This window comes from Vulpes vulpes, chromosome 15, assembly GCF_048418805.1.
Source record: "Vulpes vulpes isolate BD-2025 chromosome 15, VulVul3, whole genome shotgun sequence".
NCBI classification, from domain to species: Eukaryota; Metazoa; Chordata; class Mammalia; order Carnivora; family Canidae; genus Vulpes; species Vulpes vulpes.
In genome coordinates this window covers 99,519,472-99,540,497 of record NC_132794.1, presented here as the reverse complement: position 1 = coordinate 99,540,497, position 21,026 = coordinate 99,519,472, and the positions used below count along the sequence as shown (strand labels likewise).

The 21,026-nt window shown below is 46.4% G+C and overlaps 1 protein-coding gene and 1 pseudogene across 4 annotated transcripts in view; both read right to left on the bottom strand.

Annotated features, from left to right (window-relative positions):
* Positions 1 to 21,026, bottom strand: part of RBM20 (RNA binding motif protein 20) — a 189,569-nt gene that overhangs the window by 39,811 nt on the left and 128,732 nt on the right. For all 4 annotated transcript variants that reach the window (XM_072740000.1, XM_072740003.1, XM_072740001.1 and 1 more), the window contains exons 2-5: positions 11,566 to 12,652; positions 10,103 to 10,164; positions 7,193 to 7,287; positions 6,699 to 6,796 (exon numbers count right to left, since the gene is read on the bottom strand). In XM_072740000.1, the coding sequence (XP_072596101.1) occupies positions 6,699 to 6,796; positions 7,193 to 7,287; positions 10,103 to 10,164; positions 11,566 to 12,652 (1,342 nt within the window). The remainder of the gene's footprint in view (positions 1 to 6,698; positions 6,797 to 7,192; positions 7,288 to 10,102; positions 10,165 to 11,565; positions 12,653 to 21,026) is intronic.
* Positions 10,021 to 10,092, bottom strand: LOC112918252 (U4 spliceosomal RNA; annotated as a pseudogene).

Here is a 21,026-nt window from a genome sequence, read left to right as displayed (position 1 = left end):
CTTTCTCCCAACAGTTAAAGGATATGCTATGATGGTCCCAGACTAAGGGGAAAAAATGCAACTGTACGGTGATTATGTAAGAGAAAGTCTTGACATGAGAGACTCCTAACTCTAGGAAACGAACAAGGGGTAGTGGAAAGGGAGGTGGGCGGGGGGGTTGGGGTGACTGGGTGACGGGCACTGAGAGGGGCACTTGACGGGATGAGCACTGGGTGATATGCTATATGTTGGCAAATCGAACTCCAGTAAAAAAATTTTTTTTAAAAAAGAGAAAGTCTGTGTTCTTAAGAAATTCATACTGAGATGGTTAGGGGTGAAAAGGTACAATGTCTCCAGTGGTTCAGAAAAAAAACATGCATAAATGGTTAGACGGATGGATAAGACATTAAGATGGATTAAACATAAGGACAATAAGAGAGAGAGACAGAGAGAGTGAATGACAAACAGGCCAAAATATTAAGAAGTAGTAAATCTGAGCAAAAGATATACCTCTAGAGCAACTCTTCTGTAAATCTGAACTATATTAAAAATAAAAGTTATAAAATATACACTTTAAAAGATGTGTGTTATATGTTTATGTGCTCTGGGGCAGAAGAGTAGATGAGTTTAGAGAGAATCATTGAAGACTTTGCCAACTTGGATTTTTGATGTGAAGTGTTAATGGACTCTGTTGACATCCCACCTGCTGCTCTGCCTGGAAGGCACACATGTGACAGGTGCATTTGAAACTTTCAGCCCAAAGTCAAATCTCCAAGAAAGCTAAGGTGTCAGGGGTTGTAACCAAAGTCCTAACTACTAACCTAAAGGGACAGTCATCCTTTCTCAGCCTGGGAGACACTTCAGTAGGCCTTCAGGCCAGTTCAGACCTGGAATTCCCCCATGTGCAATCAGAGGTCTTGGCTGTACATTTTCACCTGCTGGATCACTTATTTAAAACCAGATTCTGAGCAGCCCCGGTGGCATAGCGGTTTGGCGCTGCCTGCAGCCGGGGGTGTGATCCTGGAGACTGGGATCAAGTCCCATGTCGGGCTCCCTGCATGGAGCCTGCTTCTCCCTCTGCCTGAGTCTCTGCCTCTGTGTGTGTGTGTGTGTGTGTGTGTGTGTGTGTGTGTGTCTATGAATAAATAAAATCTTAAAAAAACAAACAAACAGATTCTGCCTCTATTGTTCATGTGGCTGGGTTCCAGACCTCTCAACTCACTCAATCTCTTATACATGGATGGAAATGTGAAAGCAGCAAACAGATTGTGTAGGAACATTCCGAGACCTTTTAGTGCCCTCTGATGCAGGTGGGAACAGGCTTCATAGAGGAGTTCAAAGAAGAGGCTCAGTTCAAATAACTCACAAAGCTGCAATAAAAATGTGGCTTAGGGCATTGGGCCTGCTAAGTGAGAGGAGTCTCTCAAAGTCCTTCCTAAGGCGACAAAGTGTAGATTGGATCTTCAATAAACAATTTCTGTGTTCCAGCCTGATCTTCTTCAGGTGGACCTAATCTCGCCTGGCATAGTCTCTCATTTTGTGCTAAACACACCTCAGGACACACACATGGCAGATATTCATTTCTCATGGTGTGGATTTTGAACATATTATGCAGATAGCAAATGGGCATAAGTTGCATAGCTATGGATCTTGGCTTAACCTGGAGGGCAGACACAGATATCTTTATTGACACTTTCATGTATTTTATAAAGCATGCTAGCTTTGACCTAAAGTACATCTGCTTCTATTGGTGTCAGACTTGCCTACAGGTCTTGGGTGGTTCACCTGCCCAAGTAACTTCAATATGCCTGTAAACTTTAGAGCTACAGAATACACTGTGACACCTAGGAGAAGCTAAGGGACTCGAACTGTGGGCAACAAACTGGTTGATTTGTGATTACAACCCTGGTCTCACTGAAAAACTGATCAATTGCAGACTTGATAAATCAAGGTAGATGCATCCAACAGAGGGTATTACAGCATAAAATAGGGTTTTATGTCTAGATATGGAAATATGTCTAGATACCAATGAAAAGATATTTTGGAAACTTAAATAAATAAAAAGAACCAAGTGGCACAATATGACATGGCATTACCTGATTTTTGCAAAAATATATACTTTTTTCTAATTAAACATGCATACATAGACTAGCTAGAGATAAATAGTATAAGACATTTGCGGTCAGTTTTATCTGTAGAGCTGGGTTTTCTATTTTTTATATTTCTGCTACTGTTTGGATTTTTTATACCATGTTTGTACTACTTTTGCAACAAGAAAAATTACTTAAGATTTGTAAACAGAAAAGAAAAAAAGCTCAGAAAACAAAAGCCACTCGGGTATCCCGTTTCCCCCTGGCTCTTTGCTCACTTTGAAAAGGCACAAGGTGACCCCCCCACCCAGGGTACAAGAGCAATGACAGAGCTGGAAGGGTGGGGGAGGGGTAGGCAGTAACCACATCAGTTACTGTTCTTCATGCTCTCTGGAAGTCCAGAGACCAGAGTGTTCTAAGCCATGGACCAGACAGAGAGGCCACAGTGGACAGAGAGAAGTTCCAGAACTGTCCGCCATCTGAGGAACAACTTAAACCTCCGGCCTTCCACAAACATTTATGCTTCTCTGTGTCTCAGTTTCCTTATTTATACAAATTTTCTGGTGTGCAGGGTCCCAGTGAGAAAGAAATCATGAAAAAGATGTCTGTCTTCCCAGGCCAGAGCAGCTCATCTGCAGCATCAGCACTAAATAACTCTAAGGTGGCTGTGAAAATGGCAATGCCATTTTATGGGGAGAGTCAGCAAGCAAAGTGCATCTTGGGCAAGCACAAGAAAACTATTTACAGCCTGAGAAGGCCCTAGTGGCCCCTTCCAGAAACCTGATTACTCTGTTTATGACAACTCAGGCAGCCAAGGATAAAGTGCCTCTGCTCTGTCAAATGGCAAAAGCTTAAGTGAAAGTGAACACCCCTCTCCTGGGACCCTGGGGTGGGAGGGTCAGGCAAAAACCACCCTCACCACCCCCACCACCAGCGAACACAGCACAGAACTGTCAGTTCAGTGTCCCATCTCTGTCAACAATAAGCATGGAAATGAAAGGCTGGGTCGGGCTCCCACGAAGTAACAGAAGTATACATTCAGCCAAGCCTGGGCTTGGTGGAGGTGGTAGATGGGTTGCTCTGTCCTTTAAGATTTTGTAGCAGTGCAGAGACCCTCTGAGAGCCCATTCCCAGAGCCGTGAGTCATTCTGTTTGCCTGCCTAAAAACAGGGAATGTTAGAGACAGCAGTTGCTCTTTGCTCCACTAATAATAATGATATTATAATGGGGGAGTCCTGGCTGGTTCTGGTTTTACTCAACCAAATGTGTCTCTGAAAAGATGTATAAGTGGGATGGGCCTGAAAAAGCGCTGGCACAGGACCAGAAAACATTTCTGGAGGAAAAACGCATCAAAGCTTTTATGAGTTCTCTATGAGAACAGGGAGGGGGATAATGGATAAGTTTCCCTGTCTTCATGAAATATTTCTTTTCTGTTTGAATTTTCACAGAGAGCATCAATTATGTAAGCAGGAAAAACAACAGAAATGTATGTGCAAAAGGAGCCCACTGGACACTCCTCGAGCCTCACAAAGTGTCTTTTGGTAACAGAGTAATCACCCCTTGATAAAACTGCTTATCTTTGGAGGTGTTTGTAGGCAGAAAAGACAATCCATAATTTCTCTGAGGGACACACCCGCTACTTAAAGGAACCTTGCAAAGTATCCTTCTGTAGTAGATTAATCAACTCTCATTTTTCGGCTTCTCTTCAAATGTCAGTGTTTGCATATTTCCAGTTTTCCAAAAGACAGACACACTTGCATTCGATGGACCAGAATCTGGCAGAAGAATGTGACCATCCAGACACTGATGATACAGAGACTGGTTGGGGCAGGCTTTGTCCTTGCCTCCTAGACATCCTTGGGAAGATCCTTGAGACCAGTCCGGTGATGCCTCTCCCCATCCACTGGATCTGTAGGAAAATGCCTCCGAACATTTCAGCTTATCTTAGGGGACACTGTCACAGTGCAGAAGAATGCAGGTGCCAGGTCTCACTGGCCTCCTCACCTTGCTCCTCGGTTGATGGCTAGCTGAGGCCCAAGAAGTCCCCAAGGCAGCTTCAGATCCTGCTGAGCAGTGTGTGCCATGGAAGTGCACGGGGGCGGGGAGGGGAAGGAGAGCAAGCAAGCAAGCAAGAGAAGCAAGAGACCTCAGAGAGGGGCAGCAGGGCTCCCTTGTGGTTACAAGGGAGGATTCTAGAGCCTGGCCAAATCCCAACACTTCCACTTATCCGCTAGTGACTTTCACCAAAGCATTTAGTCTATGCCTCAGTTTCCTCACCTCAGAGGGTTGTATGGAGGATTAAATGAGATTATACATATGAAAATGCTATGAACCGGGAAGCCTGGGTGGTTCAGTGGTTGAACGTCTGCCTTTGGCTCAGGTGGTGACCCCGGGGTCCCCGGATCAGGTCCCACGTCGGGCTCCCTGCGTGGAGCCTGCTTCTCTCTCTGCCTGTGTCTCTGCCTCTCTCTCTCTCTCTCTCTCTCTCTCTCTCTCTGCATCTCTCATGAATAAATACCTAAAACCTTTTTTTTAAAAAAAGCTAGGAACCTATTAAGCACAATGGAAGTGTTGGCTGCGGTCAGCATCGTCAGCCTTGGACTCGGATTACCGTGGATCGTTATCACCGAGGATCATCATCAACAGGAGCCGTCAGATCGCCTGTGCCTACCGCACGCCCCTAAGGGCGCAGACAAGGACCCAAGAATTACCAGACAGATGTGTGTGAGACGGAGGGCGCCGCGGGGGAGACCTGCCGGGGGCTCGGCTTCCCCTCCCGCGGCGCATCCAGGGGCCTTGATGCTCCGCCACCGCCTCGGAGCTTCCTGCCCGTGCGCAGTTGAGCATCAGGCCCGTGTCCCGCGCTGCTCCCCTCGGCCTCGCTCCGCCGTCGGGAGGCTGCTCGAGGGCTGTGAGTGCGCCAGGATTTGAGGCATCATCGAAATTACAAGTCGGGTAAACACGCAGCTGTTTGCTTTACTTTCACAAGTCATTATTGGGGTGGTTGCCCGCATTTAGGAAAACGAAGCCTCCGAGCAATAAAGTGAGGCCATTTAGCTGGTGGGCCCCAGACTAGGGCTTGAACCTGGTCTCTTGGCTCCAAATCCACAGGAAGGGGCTTCTGGTTCACTGGTCGGCGCTGGAGGGGGAGGTCGAGGCCGGAACAGACGCAGTCTCCTGCTCTTGCTTCTCCTCCACCGCTCAGCCCCTTCCCCTTATAAAGGGGCTCAGTTAACACCCACCCTCTTTCCCTGCCCAGACCCCTGGCCCATCTGCCACCTAATCCAGCGCCCCCCTCCATCTGGTCACGGTCCCTTTTTCCTAGTGCTAAGATCTCAGAGCAGGATGGTGGGCACAGAGCTGCCTCCAGGATCCCCAGTGGGAAACTGGGGTTGAGCCTGTGCTGGAACTGCCCATCCCCCATCCCCCCCACCCCGCCAAGGTCAAAGACAAATGACAGTCCTCACTGAACCCAGCCATTCTGCTCTCTTGGGACTGACCCAAAGCTGCACTGACCAAGCATGGTCCTCGGCATGGAGAGTGCAGAGAGGGAAACCACAAAATTCTCTTTCACCAAACTGTGCGTGGGCTGTCGGCCCAGAGCTCTGTCTTAGAGTCCTTCTCCCATTAAACATCACACACAGAGAAACACAAACAAATAGAAATCTCCGCCCAGGCAGGCCTCCCCACTCACTCATCCCCTAGGGCCTAACACCTACACTTCTCAGCTTGCCCTTCCAAAGCTTTGCATGAACACCCTGAAGCGCGCAGGGTACAGCACGCGGAGGTCTGCTCCCTGGAGCTTGTGTTCGCCGGTTGCACAAGAAGAGAGAACGAGGCTGCAGCTGCTCACACCACAAACTGCAAGAAACACAGGTACATAGCCACAAACACACAGACACGTGCCCTATCGCAGGGTCTGGCCAGACACATTTTGCACACAATAGGTTCTGGTTCTGCATCTTCCACCTCCCTCCACTTGTTCTCAGAAGAGGAGATGCCAGAGGGCTTCCAGGGAAAGAGGCTACACACGGTGGGCCAACAGCCAAACCAGGAGGGAAAGGAACTTGTTGCAATCGCAATCCGTGGGTAAACAAAGAATGAAGCTTTGGGGGACTGAAGAGCAGTTGTAGGGAGAGGGGAACAAAAACAAAACCGAAAACAAAGGATTTCACAGAAGTAACTATTTCCCCAACGGGCCAACAAATACCATGACTGCATGTCCTTATTTTCAACATACATTTTTTCTTTCTGGTTCAACTTTCAGGATTACCCACTCACAGGAAATAATCCACTTGAATAAAATATCAAAATGTCTTAAAAACACACATTGAAAAGCTCAAACCTTTTTTTCCTCCACTAAATCAAGGCTCAGTGCTAGAAAGTCTATGTATGCTTTTGATTTTAATAATGTATGTCAGGTTTTTTTTTTAATCTATGTGTTTCAATACTAGCTGAATTAAACAACTGTTGACCTCTGCCCAAGGGACACGTTTTCCTGCACTGCACAAAGTCACATTTGTGCCAGCTTCATCCCAGCCTCCTCTGAACTCCTATACCCAGGCGGAACTGGTGACACAAATGCTTTGATGATGACAACGACAATGGAGAAAATGCTTCTGTACTCACATTTGTCCCAGGGGAAGCCGAAGGAAATGCGGGATTTGACTGAGCAAATGACCTTGCTGGAATGGCCGCATATGATGATCCAAGATTTGAGGCATAATCTAAATGATAAATTACACCAACTGTATGAAATCCTAGTCATTTATTTTACCTTCAAAAGGCATTATTAGGATGTAAATTGGAAGAAAAAAATTAAAATTTCCTCTTAACATATTGAATAGTGATTGTTGTGATTTTTACCCTTGGGCAAGTTGGGAACCAACAAAGCCTTCTGTCTGAAACAGCCTAGACAATAGGTAGGCCAATATGCATTTTAGTGTCTTGGGATCTGTCTGCTTTATATTTATACATATATAGAGAGAGACAGAGTGAGAGAGAGAAAGAGAGAGGAGATAGGGCACATCAGCAGGGAAGTTTGGTTATTAAAGACATGACATAGTAAGCCTTTGGGAAGCTGGTTTCTGCTTCAAGCTGCTGACCAGAAGGGCCTTACTTACCTTCAGAGTTCCCAGCAGGGTTATAAACAGCTGTGCTGTTGGGAGAGGCACACAGCGTTCCCTCTGCCGAACCGAGTATACACCGGATACCAGCGCTAGAGACGGGTGGAAAAGGGGAACCGGGAACCCAGTAAGTTAAATGAAGAATTATCATATGACGCAGAAATTCCACGCCTAGCCATAGGCCCCAAACAGTTGAAAAAGAGACTTTCAAACAAAAACTTGTACACGAAGATTCATAGTGGCACTATTCACAATAGTCAAAAGGTAAAAGCAACCCACATGTAGACCAAAAGATGAATAGATAAACAAAATGTGGTATATACATCCAATGGAATAGTATTCAGCCATAAAAAGGTTGTATATGCTACAACATGGATGAACCCTGAAAATATTCTGCTAAATAAAAAAAGTCAGTAATAAGAGGTAATAAAATGATTTCATGTCTATGAAATGTCCAAAAGAGGCAAATTCACAGAGATAGAAAGCAGATTAGTGGTTCCCATGGACTACAAGGGAGGGGAGAAGGAAATGACTACTTAATCAGTTTGGGATGGAGTAATGAAAATGTTTGGGAACCACATAGTGATAATATTTGCACAACCTTGTGAATCTGCTAAATACCACTCGACTGTACACTTTAAAATGGCTTAAATGGAGGCACCCGGGTGGCTCAGTCAGTTAAGCATCTGACTCTTGATTTCGGCTTAGGTCTTGATCTCAGGCTCATGAGTTCAAGCCTCACATTGGGCTCCATGCTGAGCATGGAGCCTACTTAAAAAAATAAAAATTATGAAGATGGTGACTCTTCTGTGTCTCTGCCTCTTTCTCTCTCTGTGTCTATCATGAATAAATAAATAAAATCTTAAAAAAAAAATAAAAATAAAATGGTGACTCTTAAGTGAATCTTACCACAATACAAAAAGAAGGAGCCAGGAAAGGAGACCCTTATAAAAACGTTTTAATTGTGATAAAATATACATAACATAAAATTTACCATCTTAACATTTCTAAATGTCCAGTTCAGTGGCATTCAGCCCATTTACACTGTTGTGCAGCCATCACCACCAACCATCTCCAGAACTCTTCACCTTGCAAAACTGAAACCGCCCCCATTAAAAACTAACACCCTACTTCCCCTCCCTTGTGCCCCTGGCAGCCACGTTCTCCTTTCTGACTCTTCTAGAGTCCCCCAGGATTTGTCTTTTTGTGACCGGTTTCTCTCACTGAGCACAATGCCCTCACGGCTCTGCCATGTTGTCACATAGGTCAGAAGTCCCTTTTCTAAAGCTAAATAATACTCCAGTGTCCAGATGTACACCATTTTCTTTATCTATTCATCTGTCAGTGGACATTTGCATTGCTTCCGCCCATTAGCTATTGTGAATAAGAAAGGGAAGCCTTTGGGCACCTGGTGGCTCAGTGGTTGAGCGGCTGCCTTTGGCTCAGGGCATGATCTCAGGGTCCTGAGATCGAGTCCCACATCAGGCTCCCTGCAGGAAGCCTGCTTCTCCCTCTGCTTAATCTCTGCCTCTCTCTGTGTGTGTCTCTCATGAATAAATAAATAAAATCTTAAAAAAAAAAAAAAAGAAAGAAAGAAAAGAAAAGAAAAAAAAAGGGAAGCCTTTTCAATGCACTCATGTCAAAACACTTAACTCCAGTCTGCTATTCACATCCTGGGCTGCGTGCCCTCTTCTCTGTCTCCATGACCCCAGCCCGCTGCTTCTTGGTCTGCCCTCAGGCTGCCCCTCCCTATTCTCAGCCCAGCAGCAAGGGTCCCGGTTGGTGGAGCCAGAGTGCATCACTCCTTCGTTCCACCCTCTGATACTCCTCTGATACTCCTCTCAAAGCAAAATGGAAGTCTTCACAAGAAGCCGAGGAGCTTAGGATCTGGGCCCTGGTGACTTCCCTGGCTCCTTACCCCAGGACTCCACTCCAGTCACACTGATGTTGCCTGAGTGTCCCGGGGCCTTCAAACTTGCTGTTCCCCCTACTGGGAGTACCTGTCTTCCAGACAGCCACAGGCTCATCACACTCCCTCCTGAGAGGTCCTCAGGGAGGCCTTGCCCAGCCACCCTACTTAAAATGCAAGGACCAGGGGCCCCTGGGTGGCTCAACTGGTTAAGCATCTGACTTCAGATCACGTTATGATCCCAGAGTTCTGGGATCAAGCCTGCATCAGGCTCCCTACTTCTGCCTGCTTCTCGCTTTCCCTCTGCCTGCCACTCTCCCTGTTTATGTGCTCTCATTCTCTCAAGTAAGTAATAAAATATTTTTTAAAAAAAATAATAAAATAGGGAAATCCCTGGGTGGCTCAGTGGTTTAGCGCCTGCTTTCGGTGCTGGGCATGACCCTGGAGTCCCGGGATCAGGTCCCACATCAGGCTCCCTGCATGGAGCCTGCTTCTGCCTCTGCCTGTGTCTCTGCCTCTCTCTCTCTCTCTGTGTCTCTCATGAATAAATAAATAAAATCTTAAAAAAATAATAATAATAAAATATTTTTTAGATATCTTAAAAGTAAATAAATAATAAATAAATAAAATGCTAGGACCAGTCCCCATGAGTGCACATGCATATGCACACAAGCTTCCTGCTCTTGCTCTGCCCTGTTTTCTGCTTAGCATTTACTACCAGGGATGTTACAGAATTCACTTGTTTATTTTATCATTTGTCCCCCACCCACATTAAGTATAAGCTCCTTGAGGACAGGGACACTGCCTGTTTTGTTCTCTGCTGCTTCCCCAGCACCTAAAACAGAAGGTGATGCACAATAGGTGCTCAATGAATGTTTGCTGAGCATCTGCATGCACCTGTTCTCCTGGCCAGCACTCACTTTTCAATCAGCAATAATCGCGCCTCGGATAAACCTCATTGGCTACGATACTGCCACTGCGCAAAGCTCAGCACTCACTTTTCAGAGAAGACCAGGCATTTCTGAGCATGTAGTTTCCCTTTCACATGCAGCTCCCAGTCCTAGGCCAGAAGGAAAGGAAAAGTGACCAAAGTAGAAATGAATCCGTGAGAAGGAAAGGGACGAGAGCAGGCTTCCCCATCAGGCAGGGGGCTCAGACCCCAGAGACTGGACCCTGCCAGCACATCTCCCTCCCCTCTTCCTCTCCCTCCCAGGCTCCTCCCCACATCTACTGTCAAATCCAGCCCCATTGCCATTGGCCAGACCCTCTAGGACAGGAACCCAGCATCCCAAGCCAGATTCCCTCCTCCCCTCTCAGTGGACCCCTGGTCCCATGGCACCTCCCAGCTTCTACTCCCTTCCCCTCCCCTAGAGGGACTGCACCCATGTCTATGACTGGTTGGGGAAATCTGGCAAGTGGACTCACAGTGAGCTGCAAAGCTTAAGAAAGGCTTATGAGAGACAAAATCTGCCATCGCCTCCCAGTGTCGGCCAGCCCCCTCCCTCTGCCAGGGGACTGGGATGAACTTGCACAGCGTGACCCAAACAGAGGTGAAGGACACTGTGGCGTGACTCCCGCTACACAGGGATCATTATGCTCTGCAGATGGGATGGGAGAGGCGGCATGGCCCAGTGCTTAAGCCGCACAGGTCCTGGGAGTGTGAGACCCACGTTCCAATCTTCACTCTGCCACTCTCTAGTGATGGGGCCCTGGACAAGTCCTATCCTCTCTCTGGGCCTTGGTTTCCTCACCTGAGGAAAAATGATATTAGTAATCGTACCCACCTCACAGAGTTACTGCTGACATATGGAAATGATTTAATATATGTTAGCTGTTTTAATTACTCTTGCCTTAGAATTTTTTTTACTGTGTCACTAATACATTCTGGAGGGGGTGGGATTCATACTATAATAGACTTTTGCTTACAGGGGCCCAAAGCATTTTATGACCACAGGGAAGGTGTGATGAGGCTCCATCTCGGTCTTCCAGATGGGAAACCGAGGCACTCTATAATGCTGTGTCTACGTCTCACCTGAGAAGTGCTCTCTTGCCCTCATCCCAAATTCTGCCAGCGTTTCCGTGCCTTGCATACTCAGTACAATGTACTCTGGGCACACCACAGAGGAAGAGCCTTCCTCAAGGAAGCAGGAGACAGTTCCTGAGTCCCTTCTCTGTCACGCGGGTGGGGTCCCTCGGCCCCCCACTCAGCCGCAGCTTTCTCATCGATAAACATGGGTAAGAATCTCTTAGCTGCCTTAAAGCAAGGGAGTGGCCCTGATACATTTCTGAAATGAATTCTGGCTCTGATATCTATGATTTTAATCACGGGTACTGATGGCAAAATCCTGCCACTGAGTCCCCAAACGCGACCACTCCTAGCTCTTGAGTAGCAGGCGGTGGGTTGTGGTGGCGAGCCTCCCAGGCTCCAGCTGTGGCTCCCAGGCTGTCTTGGAGGACTCACCTTCAAATCAAACACCTTCTTGTCGCAGATGCTACAGATGTGTGGCAGGTGAAGAGGGGCCACACCGTGAAAGTCATTCAGCTCCTGAGCCTGCAGGGGCCGCACAGACAGCACAGCCTGCTCCTCCTTGGCCCGCCGCCGGGCACTGCTGAAACCCTGTTTGCTGTTGTTTAGCCGACCCCCAAAGGAAGGAGGGGTCCTGTCTGGGGTGGGCTCCTCGGGGTCATACAGCTCATAGGGCTGGCCGGGGGGTGGAGGCCACAGGTTAGGGCCTGCTGTAAGGTCGGGCTTGCTCTGGCCAGAGAATCCGTGGGGGCTCTCCCATTGGCTGTTTGCACCTTGCAGCAGTGGACCTACCTCGCCTTTCATGCCCCCGGCCTGCTCAGCCACAAATCCACCTGCCACATGCGACCCTTGGGAGTTGGGTCCGTAGAAGTCTTTGGGAAAGGCAGCTTGGCCATCCTGACCTGAGTGGCTATAGTGCCCTTCATAGGTCACACTGCCTGTGGTAGAGGCTGTGGCTGGCAGGAAGCTGGGCTGACTGTCTGTTTCAGAGCCATATGCCTGGCTGGAGTTGGCTTTGCCATACTCATAGAATCCTGCTGCAGCAGGAGCGGGCCCAGTCTTGCCAATGCCCAAGATGACTGCTGGCTGGGCAGGGGTCTGAGGCATGACCCCGCTGAAAGGATGCATCACCACAGCATTGGGGGTTTGGCTGGGAAGGCTCACAGAGGGTCCTGGGGCTCGTGTCTGGCCAGGGGGTGAGAAGCCAATTGCATTGGAGGGAAACTGGGCACTGGGCATGGTCGCAGCATGTTGGGGCACCCCGGTATGGCTGTGGGGAGTGCCGATCACAGATGGATGCCTCAGCTGGTTGAAGAGAGGCTGGGACATGGCCACTTTGGAGAGGACTTGGTTCAGGACTGTGGCGGCTGCGGTGTTGTTGGTGACAGCTGTCTGTGCCAGCTTCAGCCGGTGGAGGGTGAGCTGGGCTTGCAGTTGAGCCAGTTGGAGACTGGCAGGCGAAGGAAGCAGAGGGTTCGGGTTACTGACGGAGAAGGGGTTCTTGTCCAGGAGCTTGGCGGCACTGCAGAAACACAAAAGTCTAGATGCACAGCTCGTTTTCACCCAGAGAGCAAGGGGCTCTTTCTTTGCTTATCCATGGTTCCCCATCTCATATAAAACCCACCCACACAGACCCCACATATAAGTGAGTCTGCAGAACACCTGTACTCACACATACTCTGATTTTTTAAAAACTAAGACAGAAAAATTATGTTATGACAGAATGGTCAATCTCACTGGTAATCAGATACAAGCTAAAACCATTAGAAAAAAAATTCTGCCTATCAAAATAGCTAAAAAAAATTTTTAGTAACAGTATTCATTACTGGTAAAATAAAGTGGAGTGAACACAATGTTAATAATAGTCTGAACTCGTGCAACTTTGTTAAAAGATAGTCTGATAATAGGCACTCATTACAGCCACACTCTTTGACCTAATAATTCAATTCTGTCCTGAGAAAATGAGCTAAAATGTAGATAAAACTTGATGCCTAAAGATGTTTAATAATACTACATTTATTTAAGAGTCCAAGGCTGAAAATTACAAATATCCGATAATGGGTTTGAGGGAAGGATTTAAACAAAGTAATTTATATCTACATAATAAATTCAAGGAATCATTTACTATTGATGTAAATTTCTACTTTATTATGTAATAATTAAGGCATTCAAAAAAGTAAACCCAACACCAAGGTTAAGACAGAAAACATTCCAACATTCTAAAATCCCCCTGGCATCTGCTCTCCCCATCCATGCCCCGCCCCATCATTGCCTCAATAGTAGATACTATATTAAATTTGGTAAGGTCATTGTTTACAACCACAGCAAATTAGTGACATGAGCAGATCCATATGCTCTATATGTTAAGTGAAAAAAAGCAAGCTTCAAATTTGCATCCAGAGTAAATCATGTGTATATTTTCACCAAATACATTTTCATCCCGATCCTCATTTCGCATCCAAAAACAACAGGAATCAAGCTCCCTTCAATCCACTCTCAAACCCAACTAGCATAAGGAATAACCAAAAAAAGTCACAAGTGATGAAGACTGCATTTGAAGCCGTAGGCAGTGGTGGGCTCTTACAGAAGCCTATTGTGGGGGTGATCTGTCTGACATGTGCCTTTCTTGTGACTTCTGTTGGTTGGTTATGGTGTTTTCTTGACCAAACACCAGGATTCGTGTTCTGAAGATATGGTTAGTATTGTCGGGGCTCTTTTGTAAGACCATATTTTCTGGGTTTTCAACTGCCCTTCTGGGTAGTGGATGTAATCAGAGAACTCTGTTTGGGATATTGATGAACTGGAATTTCCAGGACATGTGAAGTTTCATGGGAAGAACAGAACTGTGCATTTGAAACTGGGATTACCATGAACAACCCAGGCTCTACATTCAGCATGCCTATGGGAGTGTGGGGCAGAATTTGTAAGGCTGGGACACTTCAGACAAGGTTTCCACTGTCACAGGTTCTATACAGGATAAGTTTGATGACACAAAGGGAGAGAGGCTGGGGGTGAGGGCCCAGTGAGGAGAAAGGGGAGACATGGAAAGTGGGTGGCATGTCACATCTCTCCCACTTCGGACATGCTTTGAGGGAAGAGAACTTCTGCTTAGGCTGGCACTTTGCATTGGTCTGAGAGAACAGTGGGAGGCAGGGAGGCGGTGTGGAGGTGGTAGAGAGGAAGGTGAGTAGGAGAGAGCCAAATCTGCATGTGATGCTTCTGTGTGACCAGTCAGTGCTCAGCCTATATCATCCCATTTGATGTCTCCATCAATCTTTTTGGGTAGAAAATGTTCACCTCATTTTGCAAAGCAAGAATCTAAAGCACAAAGAGATTAGGTGAGCTTCTTAGGAATACTCACTCCTGGTGAATACAGGCATGGGATTCAAACCCCAGCCAGGTTTTGAAAAGAAAAGAAGGGGCACAGGTGGTTAGGTGTGTAGCTTCTCAGCCCTCCCTGAATACACCTTCTCTTCCTTGGCTGCTCCACTGTTTTGTTTGAAGTGAATTCTCAGAACATCATGCACACCAGCATTCAAACATAAGTGCAAAACACATTTCAGAGTCAGATAAAAATAATTTTGGATTGCTCTTTCCCAGTCTATGTGAAATCAAGAATTTTCCCTAAGTCATTAAAGACACATTACCTTCACACAGCCAGCAGCCTTGCTGGGCTCCCAGGATAGAATAGTTTGGCTGTATTTTAAGATATTGGGGGGCTGGGGGAGTCACGTTTAAAGGTGGTTACAGACCTTTCCTCCTCTGTGTAGTCGTGCTGGTTACAGCCAAGCCTTGGTACCCCAGTGTGGCCCAGGCACAAATCATGGCAGCAGCAGAGCTAGGAAGGCACTAATTGCCTACGTAGGCGAGAATATGAAGGGAAAGGAGGATGGTCAAGAGTCTGATGATAGATTTCTACTTGTGTAGTATTAAGTAGTTGAGCTTTAGAAGAGCAATTAAGCTTAACTCAAAACCCTGCCCACACAGGGCCAACCCTTCCCACCAGGTTTGTCCATAACACAGCCTGTCCCCGCTAACAAGGCGATAATGAGGTGCCAACTTAGTTTCCATGACCAAGGTAACACAAGATTGGTTTTGTTTTCCCCAGAGAAGTCAGCTGTATTTTCTAAAACTGTGTTCTGGGCTGGAGTGAGCTCTTGCAGGAGATTCCCCTTCACTTCTGAAAGGACATGCGAGGAAGAGCTATCTTTCCAACTAAGAAAGCCAGCCTCACTGGGTATTTGTCGGTCAGCCACGAGAAACAAGTGCTCTTCCGAGTACGGCGCAGATTACAGAAGTTTACCCATTCCAACGCAGCATGAAATATAGACTCACTAGATTTTCTTCCCCATTTCTGTTTTGACTAGCATATTCATATTGTCCCCAACCTTAACCAACTTTGAAAGGAAGTTATTTCACATGAATCATGACAGTGAAATACCTCATTTGAACCAAAGATCCTTAAAAAGGAAGAGATACATCATCTTATATAAAAAAAAAGAAAAAAAAGAAAAAAAGAAAAAGAAAGCCCTAAAATCCTTAGCCTACAAGCGTTAAGAACCTGAAATTCAGGTACAGATAGCAATCATCATCTTTCTAAGCCCCAAGCTGGGCTATCCTAGGGACTAGAACTAATGTCGCCTTCTTGTATTCCTGCTACCTCCATTTGTCAGTTATATCACTTAGTATATCCAGCTTTGTGTTAAAAATAATTGCTTATGTACCCTTCTCCCTCTACTCGACCAAAGCTCCACAAGAGAACAAGGCATTGCGTGAAGATTCTCACATTATCCTGGCATGCTGCCTTGAACCTGGTAGTCACTCAGTAACTTCGATGAATGGAGTGAAGAAAGAAGATAATAGATATGGCTCATCACAACCTGGTGGCTTTAAGATGTGGACACCTCATTTGAGAGTATACATCTCTGTGAATAAAAACCCTCAAACAATTTAAAAAGAAGAATCTAAATATACCCAGAAACCAAATGGATTTTGCTGCGGTATACAGCTTAAACCCCAATCAGGTACAGAGTCACCTGCCTAGAAGAGTGTCTACGATTCCCCATTCCAAAGCAGGAGTTCTAACACATCCTTCTCCCTGTCCAAATCTAGGTTTTGAAATTGAATAAATAATCCCTGTGGTAGGCTGAATAATGACCCACTCAAAGATAATCCAATCCTAATCCCCAGAACCTATAAATGTAACCTTACATGGTAAAGGGGACTTTGCAGATGTGATTAAGGATCGTGAGATGGAGAGATTATCCTGAATTATCTAGGCAGGCCCGATGTAATCACAAGAGTCCTTATAAAATGGAGGCAGGAAGATCAGAGTCAGAGAGAATAGATATAAAGACGGAAGCAGAGGAATGAAACGAAAGAATATGCAATACTGCTGGCTCTGAAGAAGAAGGAAGGGGCCATGAGCCAAGGAAATCCAGGCACTTTCTAGACACTGGAAAAGGCAAGGGAATGAATTTCCCCTAAAGCCTCAAGAAGGAACCAGCCCTGCTGACACCTTGACTTTGGCTCAGTGAGACTGAGTTTGGATTTCTGACCTCCAGAAATGTAAAGTAAGAAAGTTGTATTGTTGTGAGCCACTAAATTTCTGGTAGTTACAGAAGCGATGGGAAACTAATATAATCCAGCAAGAAAATTAGATGTAAGAGAAGCTGCACTCAGAGAGGAGGTGGTGGGTGTGGGGTCACTGGCCAGATCTCCTTGGTATAAACTCATGCCCCCCTAGGGAACCTAGGAAGCACAGACCTTCAGACTGGGTGTCCCAACATCCTCTGGAAACCTTACCAGAAGCCAGAAAAACCCAGACGTCTCTTCCTTTTCAAAGTCAGCTTTGGCATCAGTGGCAACCTGGGAAAGCTTTGAATTGTAGGCCCTGAGGGATCAAATCATCCTCTCACCCCCACAACAAGGAGAGAAAGTGACTTGTCCCGAGCCACATAGCTGCATAGCCCTAACACCTTAGTGAGAACCCAGATCATCCAAACCAGCTTCTAGTGCCTGATAGAATTAGCCTTGCCTCCAAAAGCCCTAACTAAGCCCCAGAAGTATCTATTTCATCACCAAATTATCATCCCCACCCATTTTTATCTCTCCACTCTGTTTTGAGAAATACTGACAACCTTTGATATGCAAGGCACTCCCTGAGCACCAGGGAGATGCAAAATATAGTCCCCTTCTGTAATCTCCACAACTCTGGAGGTGGTAGCAGGGATGCCCCCTTGTCTGGGGAAGGGGGGGAGGGCGGGGGCAAAGTTCTCTGCACCTGCCACATTTCTTCTCCTAAAACTGTGCAGTGGCATGGTTTGCAGCCAAGTAGTCCAAGTGTGGACAGGGGAGGAGGGCGTGCCGCACAGGGAGTTCTGTAGCCTGGGCATCTGGCACAGAGCTGGGACAGCTTATCACTCAGCACAGCCACCGTGACTCACCCAGGCCTCTGCAAGGCTAACTGCCCCGGGGGCCGAGGCTGCCTTTCTGAACCATTAATTGTTACAAAGAATTCTCGGTGCATAATTACATTAAAAACTTTGGTTCCCTGCTCTCTGAGACAGCATTTTTTAATTAAAGCAGCATTTCTCTCAAGAGTTTTAAAAATAAAATATAACATAAAGAAGAGCTGGTTGCCTTTATAATGCCAGGATATTTAGGAGATTCAGATGAAAGCTGTTTCTAATGGTTTAATTCCATAGTGTTGAAAGGATGTGTAACATATTGTATTCACCAGGAGAACGAAACAGCTGCCTCGACTTGAAAATGCTCGTTATTTGTCCCAAAGCTCATTATTTGTCCCAAAGCTCTTTCATGTTTTATTCTGAGTCCCAAGCAGGATGCAAGGATGGATCAGTATCTGCACACAAGGAGTGAGGCACTGTCCTTCCTTGGTTCGAGTCAGGCATGATGCTGGAAATGCAGCAGGATTTCCGAGCTGTGTAACCCATTCAGTTCTGCAAGGAAGGGAGAGCATCCAGGACACAGGCAGGCTCTGTGGGGCCTCTGCTCAGAAACAGACTCCATCAAATAGGCCAACAGGCATTCACCTGTTTACTTGGCCCATGTGAATTGAGCATCTATTATGTGCCAGGCAAAGTTCCGAGGTGATGGGAACACAGAGATGAGCAAAGAGAAATCTTCCTGAGATCCCAGGGAGCCAGATCAACCCAGAGTGTGAGGAGGATTCTGACACCAGTAAGCACAGAGATAGTACGGCATGGGGAAGGTGGTTCAAGCCTCAGATGTTTGTTTGTTTGTTTGTTTGATTGATTGATTGATTGATTGATTGATTGCCTCAGATGTTTTAGAAAGAAAATGAAATGAAAGAAAAGGCCTTCTCGAGGGCTATCCCTGAACTCTGAACAAAGACAAATATTCTGAATTTATTAAGTCACCGACAGATGCAAAGATGTCTTCGCTGTTGGTGAAAAGCAGCTGTATGATGATCTGTGGTCAGAGACCCTGCCTCTTTCTGGTTGTATGATGGGGAAACGTCACTTAATTTTTCTGACACTCAAAATTTTCTCATCTATAAAATGGGATAGTAACCTCTATCCAATGTGACACAAAACCAACCGATCAGAGCCCCCTGGCCACAGTGATTGGCTCGGGGATGAGCATTTTGTTGGAGCTACTGGGAGAGAGACATTCTTTTGTCCTGCCATGCCTGGGTTGTTATACTGGCTGAATTTCGCCACCACTTAAGGAAAGCCTGCTTGAGGATAAAGCCAACCCAAAGGCACTGCCCAAAGACAGAGGCACTGGCAGTGTGACCTCCTAGGGGTGCCTCGAATCAGTTTCCCCTGCATCTGCTTGGACATTTCTGTACAGGAATCAATGCATTACCTTTATTGCTTCATAAAAATAATAATGTAATAAGAAAGCCAACCTACCTGAATCATCTGCTTTTCATTCAGATGGTTCTCCTCCATGGCCCCATGTTGGCTCAAGAGCTCCCTGTTGCTCTACTGAGTGGACTGACCATAAGGCCCCAACAGCTGGAGCTACACAGTCACTGCAGGGGAAACTCGGGCACTTTGCTGTGACTATCTGCTGACCAGAGACACCTGCTTCTTGCAGGTCTGAGACACAGAAGGCTCCTCCGCCCTTGGTGGAGTCAGATCCCCCCCCCCCCCCCATATGCTGGTCACTAGGCCAAGGTGTGAATGGGGTGCAGGAGTAAAATCCCCCATGAGGCTATGGGCTACATGACAACCTCTTATAGGTACGGAGACCCACAGGTGCTCCTGTGAGCAGGGTAAGTAATGCCTTGTGGCCCTCACCAGGGGACAGTTTCTAACTAACACCAATCATTCTTAGCACTTAACAGGCCGGTTTTAATATACTAAGAACTGGCTTTATAAAAGGCATTAGCTATCCTTCCCTCCAGCAAAAGATCTTTATTTAAGATACAATGGTCTTCCTTCACTTGGAGGAAAGGAGAGTACATAGTGAGTAACAATTGAGCTGCAGGCTGCCCTATACGAACCAGGGGTAGGAATCAGGCATTGTGGGCTCTAGAGCTAACTTGCGGCTTGTCAGCTGTGTTACAGTGGAAAACAGACTCCACCTCTCTGAGCCTCGGTATCCCCATCTATAAGAAGAGAAGTCACGATCTTTTCTTGTTTACATTATGAGGTTTGATGTGGGGTTAAGCAAAGAGTTGTCAGATCCCTCTGCAAACTGTTAGGTGCTGCACAGATGAAAAGGAATGGCATGTCCGGAACATTACTGAGAAGAGAACATTTCCTGTGATCACAACGCACCTTTCTATTTCTGAAAACATTCCTCCACAATAGAAGTGATATTTGTTACTCAAGTCCTTGGAGGTAATCTCATTGCCCCTAGGATTCAGGGTAAGACAAGTTAAAATCAGTGTAGCCATATTTATGGAATACCAGCAATATCTATATGATTGTGCTCTGCACCCCAGATGGGGGCGGGGATGGGAAGGATCACTGCTCAGAGGCTAAGGGCCCAGGTTTCTGAGTTTGTATCAAAATAGGTGTGAATTCCAGTTTGCTATTTAAAAGCTGGGGATGGTGGCAAATACCCTTGCTAGCCTCAGGGTCCTCACTTCTAAAGCAAGGACAGTTACATCTAAGCTACAGACTTGTCCTGAGAGTGAAATGACAGGGTGCACATCGCATGGTTCCCAGCACACAGTAAGCATTCACTGAGCTATTAGTCTGACTACTATTAGTCTTCTCCATCATCATAACCACAACCGTCTCTATCCCCACTACCATCACCATCAGCAATACCATCACTATTACCATCACCATTACTATCGCCACTACCATCACCATTATTATGCCACCACCATCACCCCATTATCGTCACTATTGTTATCATGATTACCATCACTATTACCATTATCATCACCATCACTATCGCCATTACCATTACCATTACCATCATCATCACCATTGTTATCACAATTACCATCACTATCACCATCACCATTATCATCAATATTACTATCTCTAATACCATCACCCTCACCATCATCATCACTGTCGTCACTGTCATCATCAGTGCAGATGGCAGGTGAGCTCCGTGAGGTCAGAGAGACAGATCTTCCTTAGAGACAGATAGGAATGGAAGAGGGAAACACAGTCAAGTGTAAGGAAGTAAACATAAGGGTGGACACTTGCTGAGAGGAAGAAGCAGGAGTCTGGATTGGGACTGGAGGGGAACAGAGAGTTTATAACAGCAGTTTGATGACCTGGGTGAGTCGTCAGCAACTGACTTTAATGGCTGTGGGTTAACAACAAGGACGCAGCTGCAGTTCAGCAGTATAAATGTGTGTGGACTCACAGCAAGCTCTTCCCTGGTAACGCTCAGCCATCCGGAAGCGGAAGCCAAGAATCGCAGTCCAGACCACA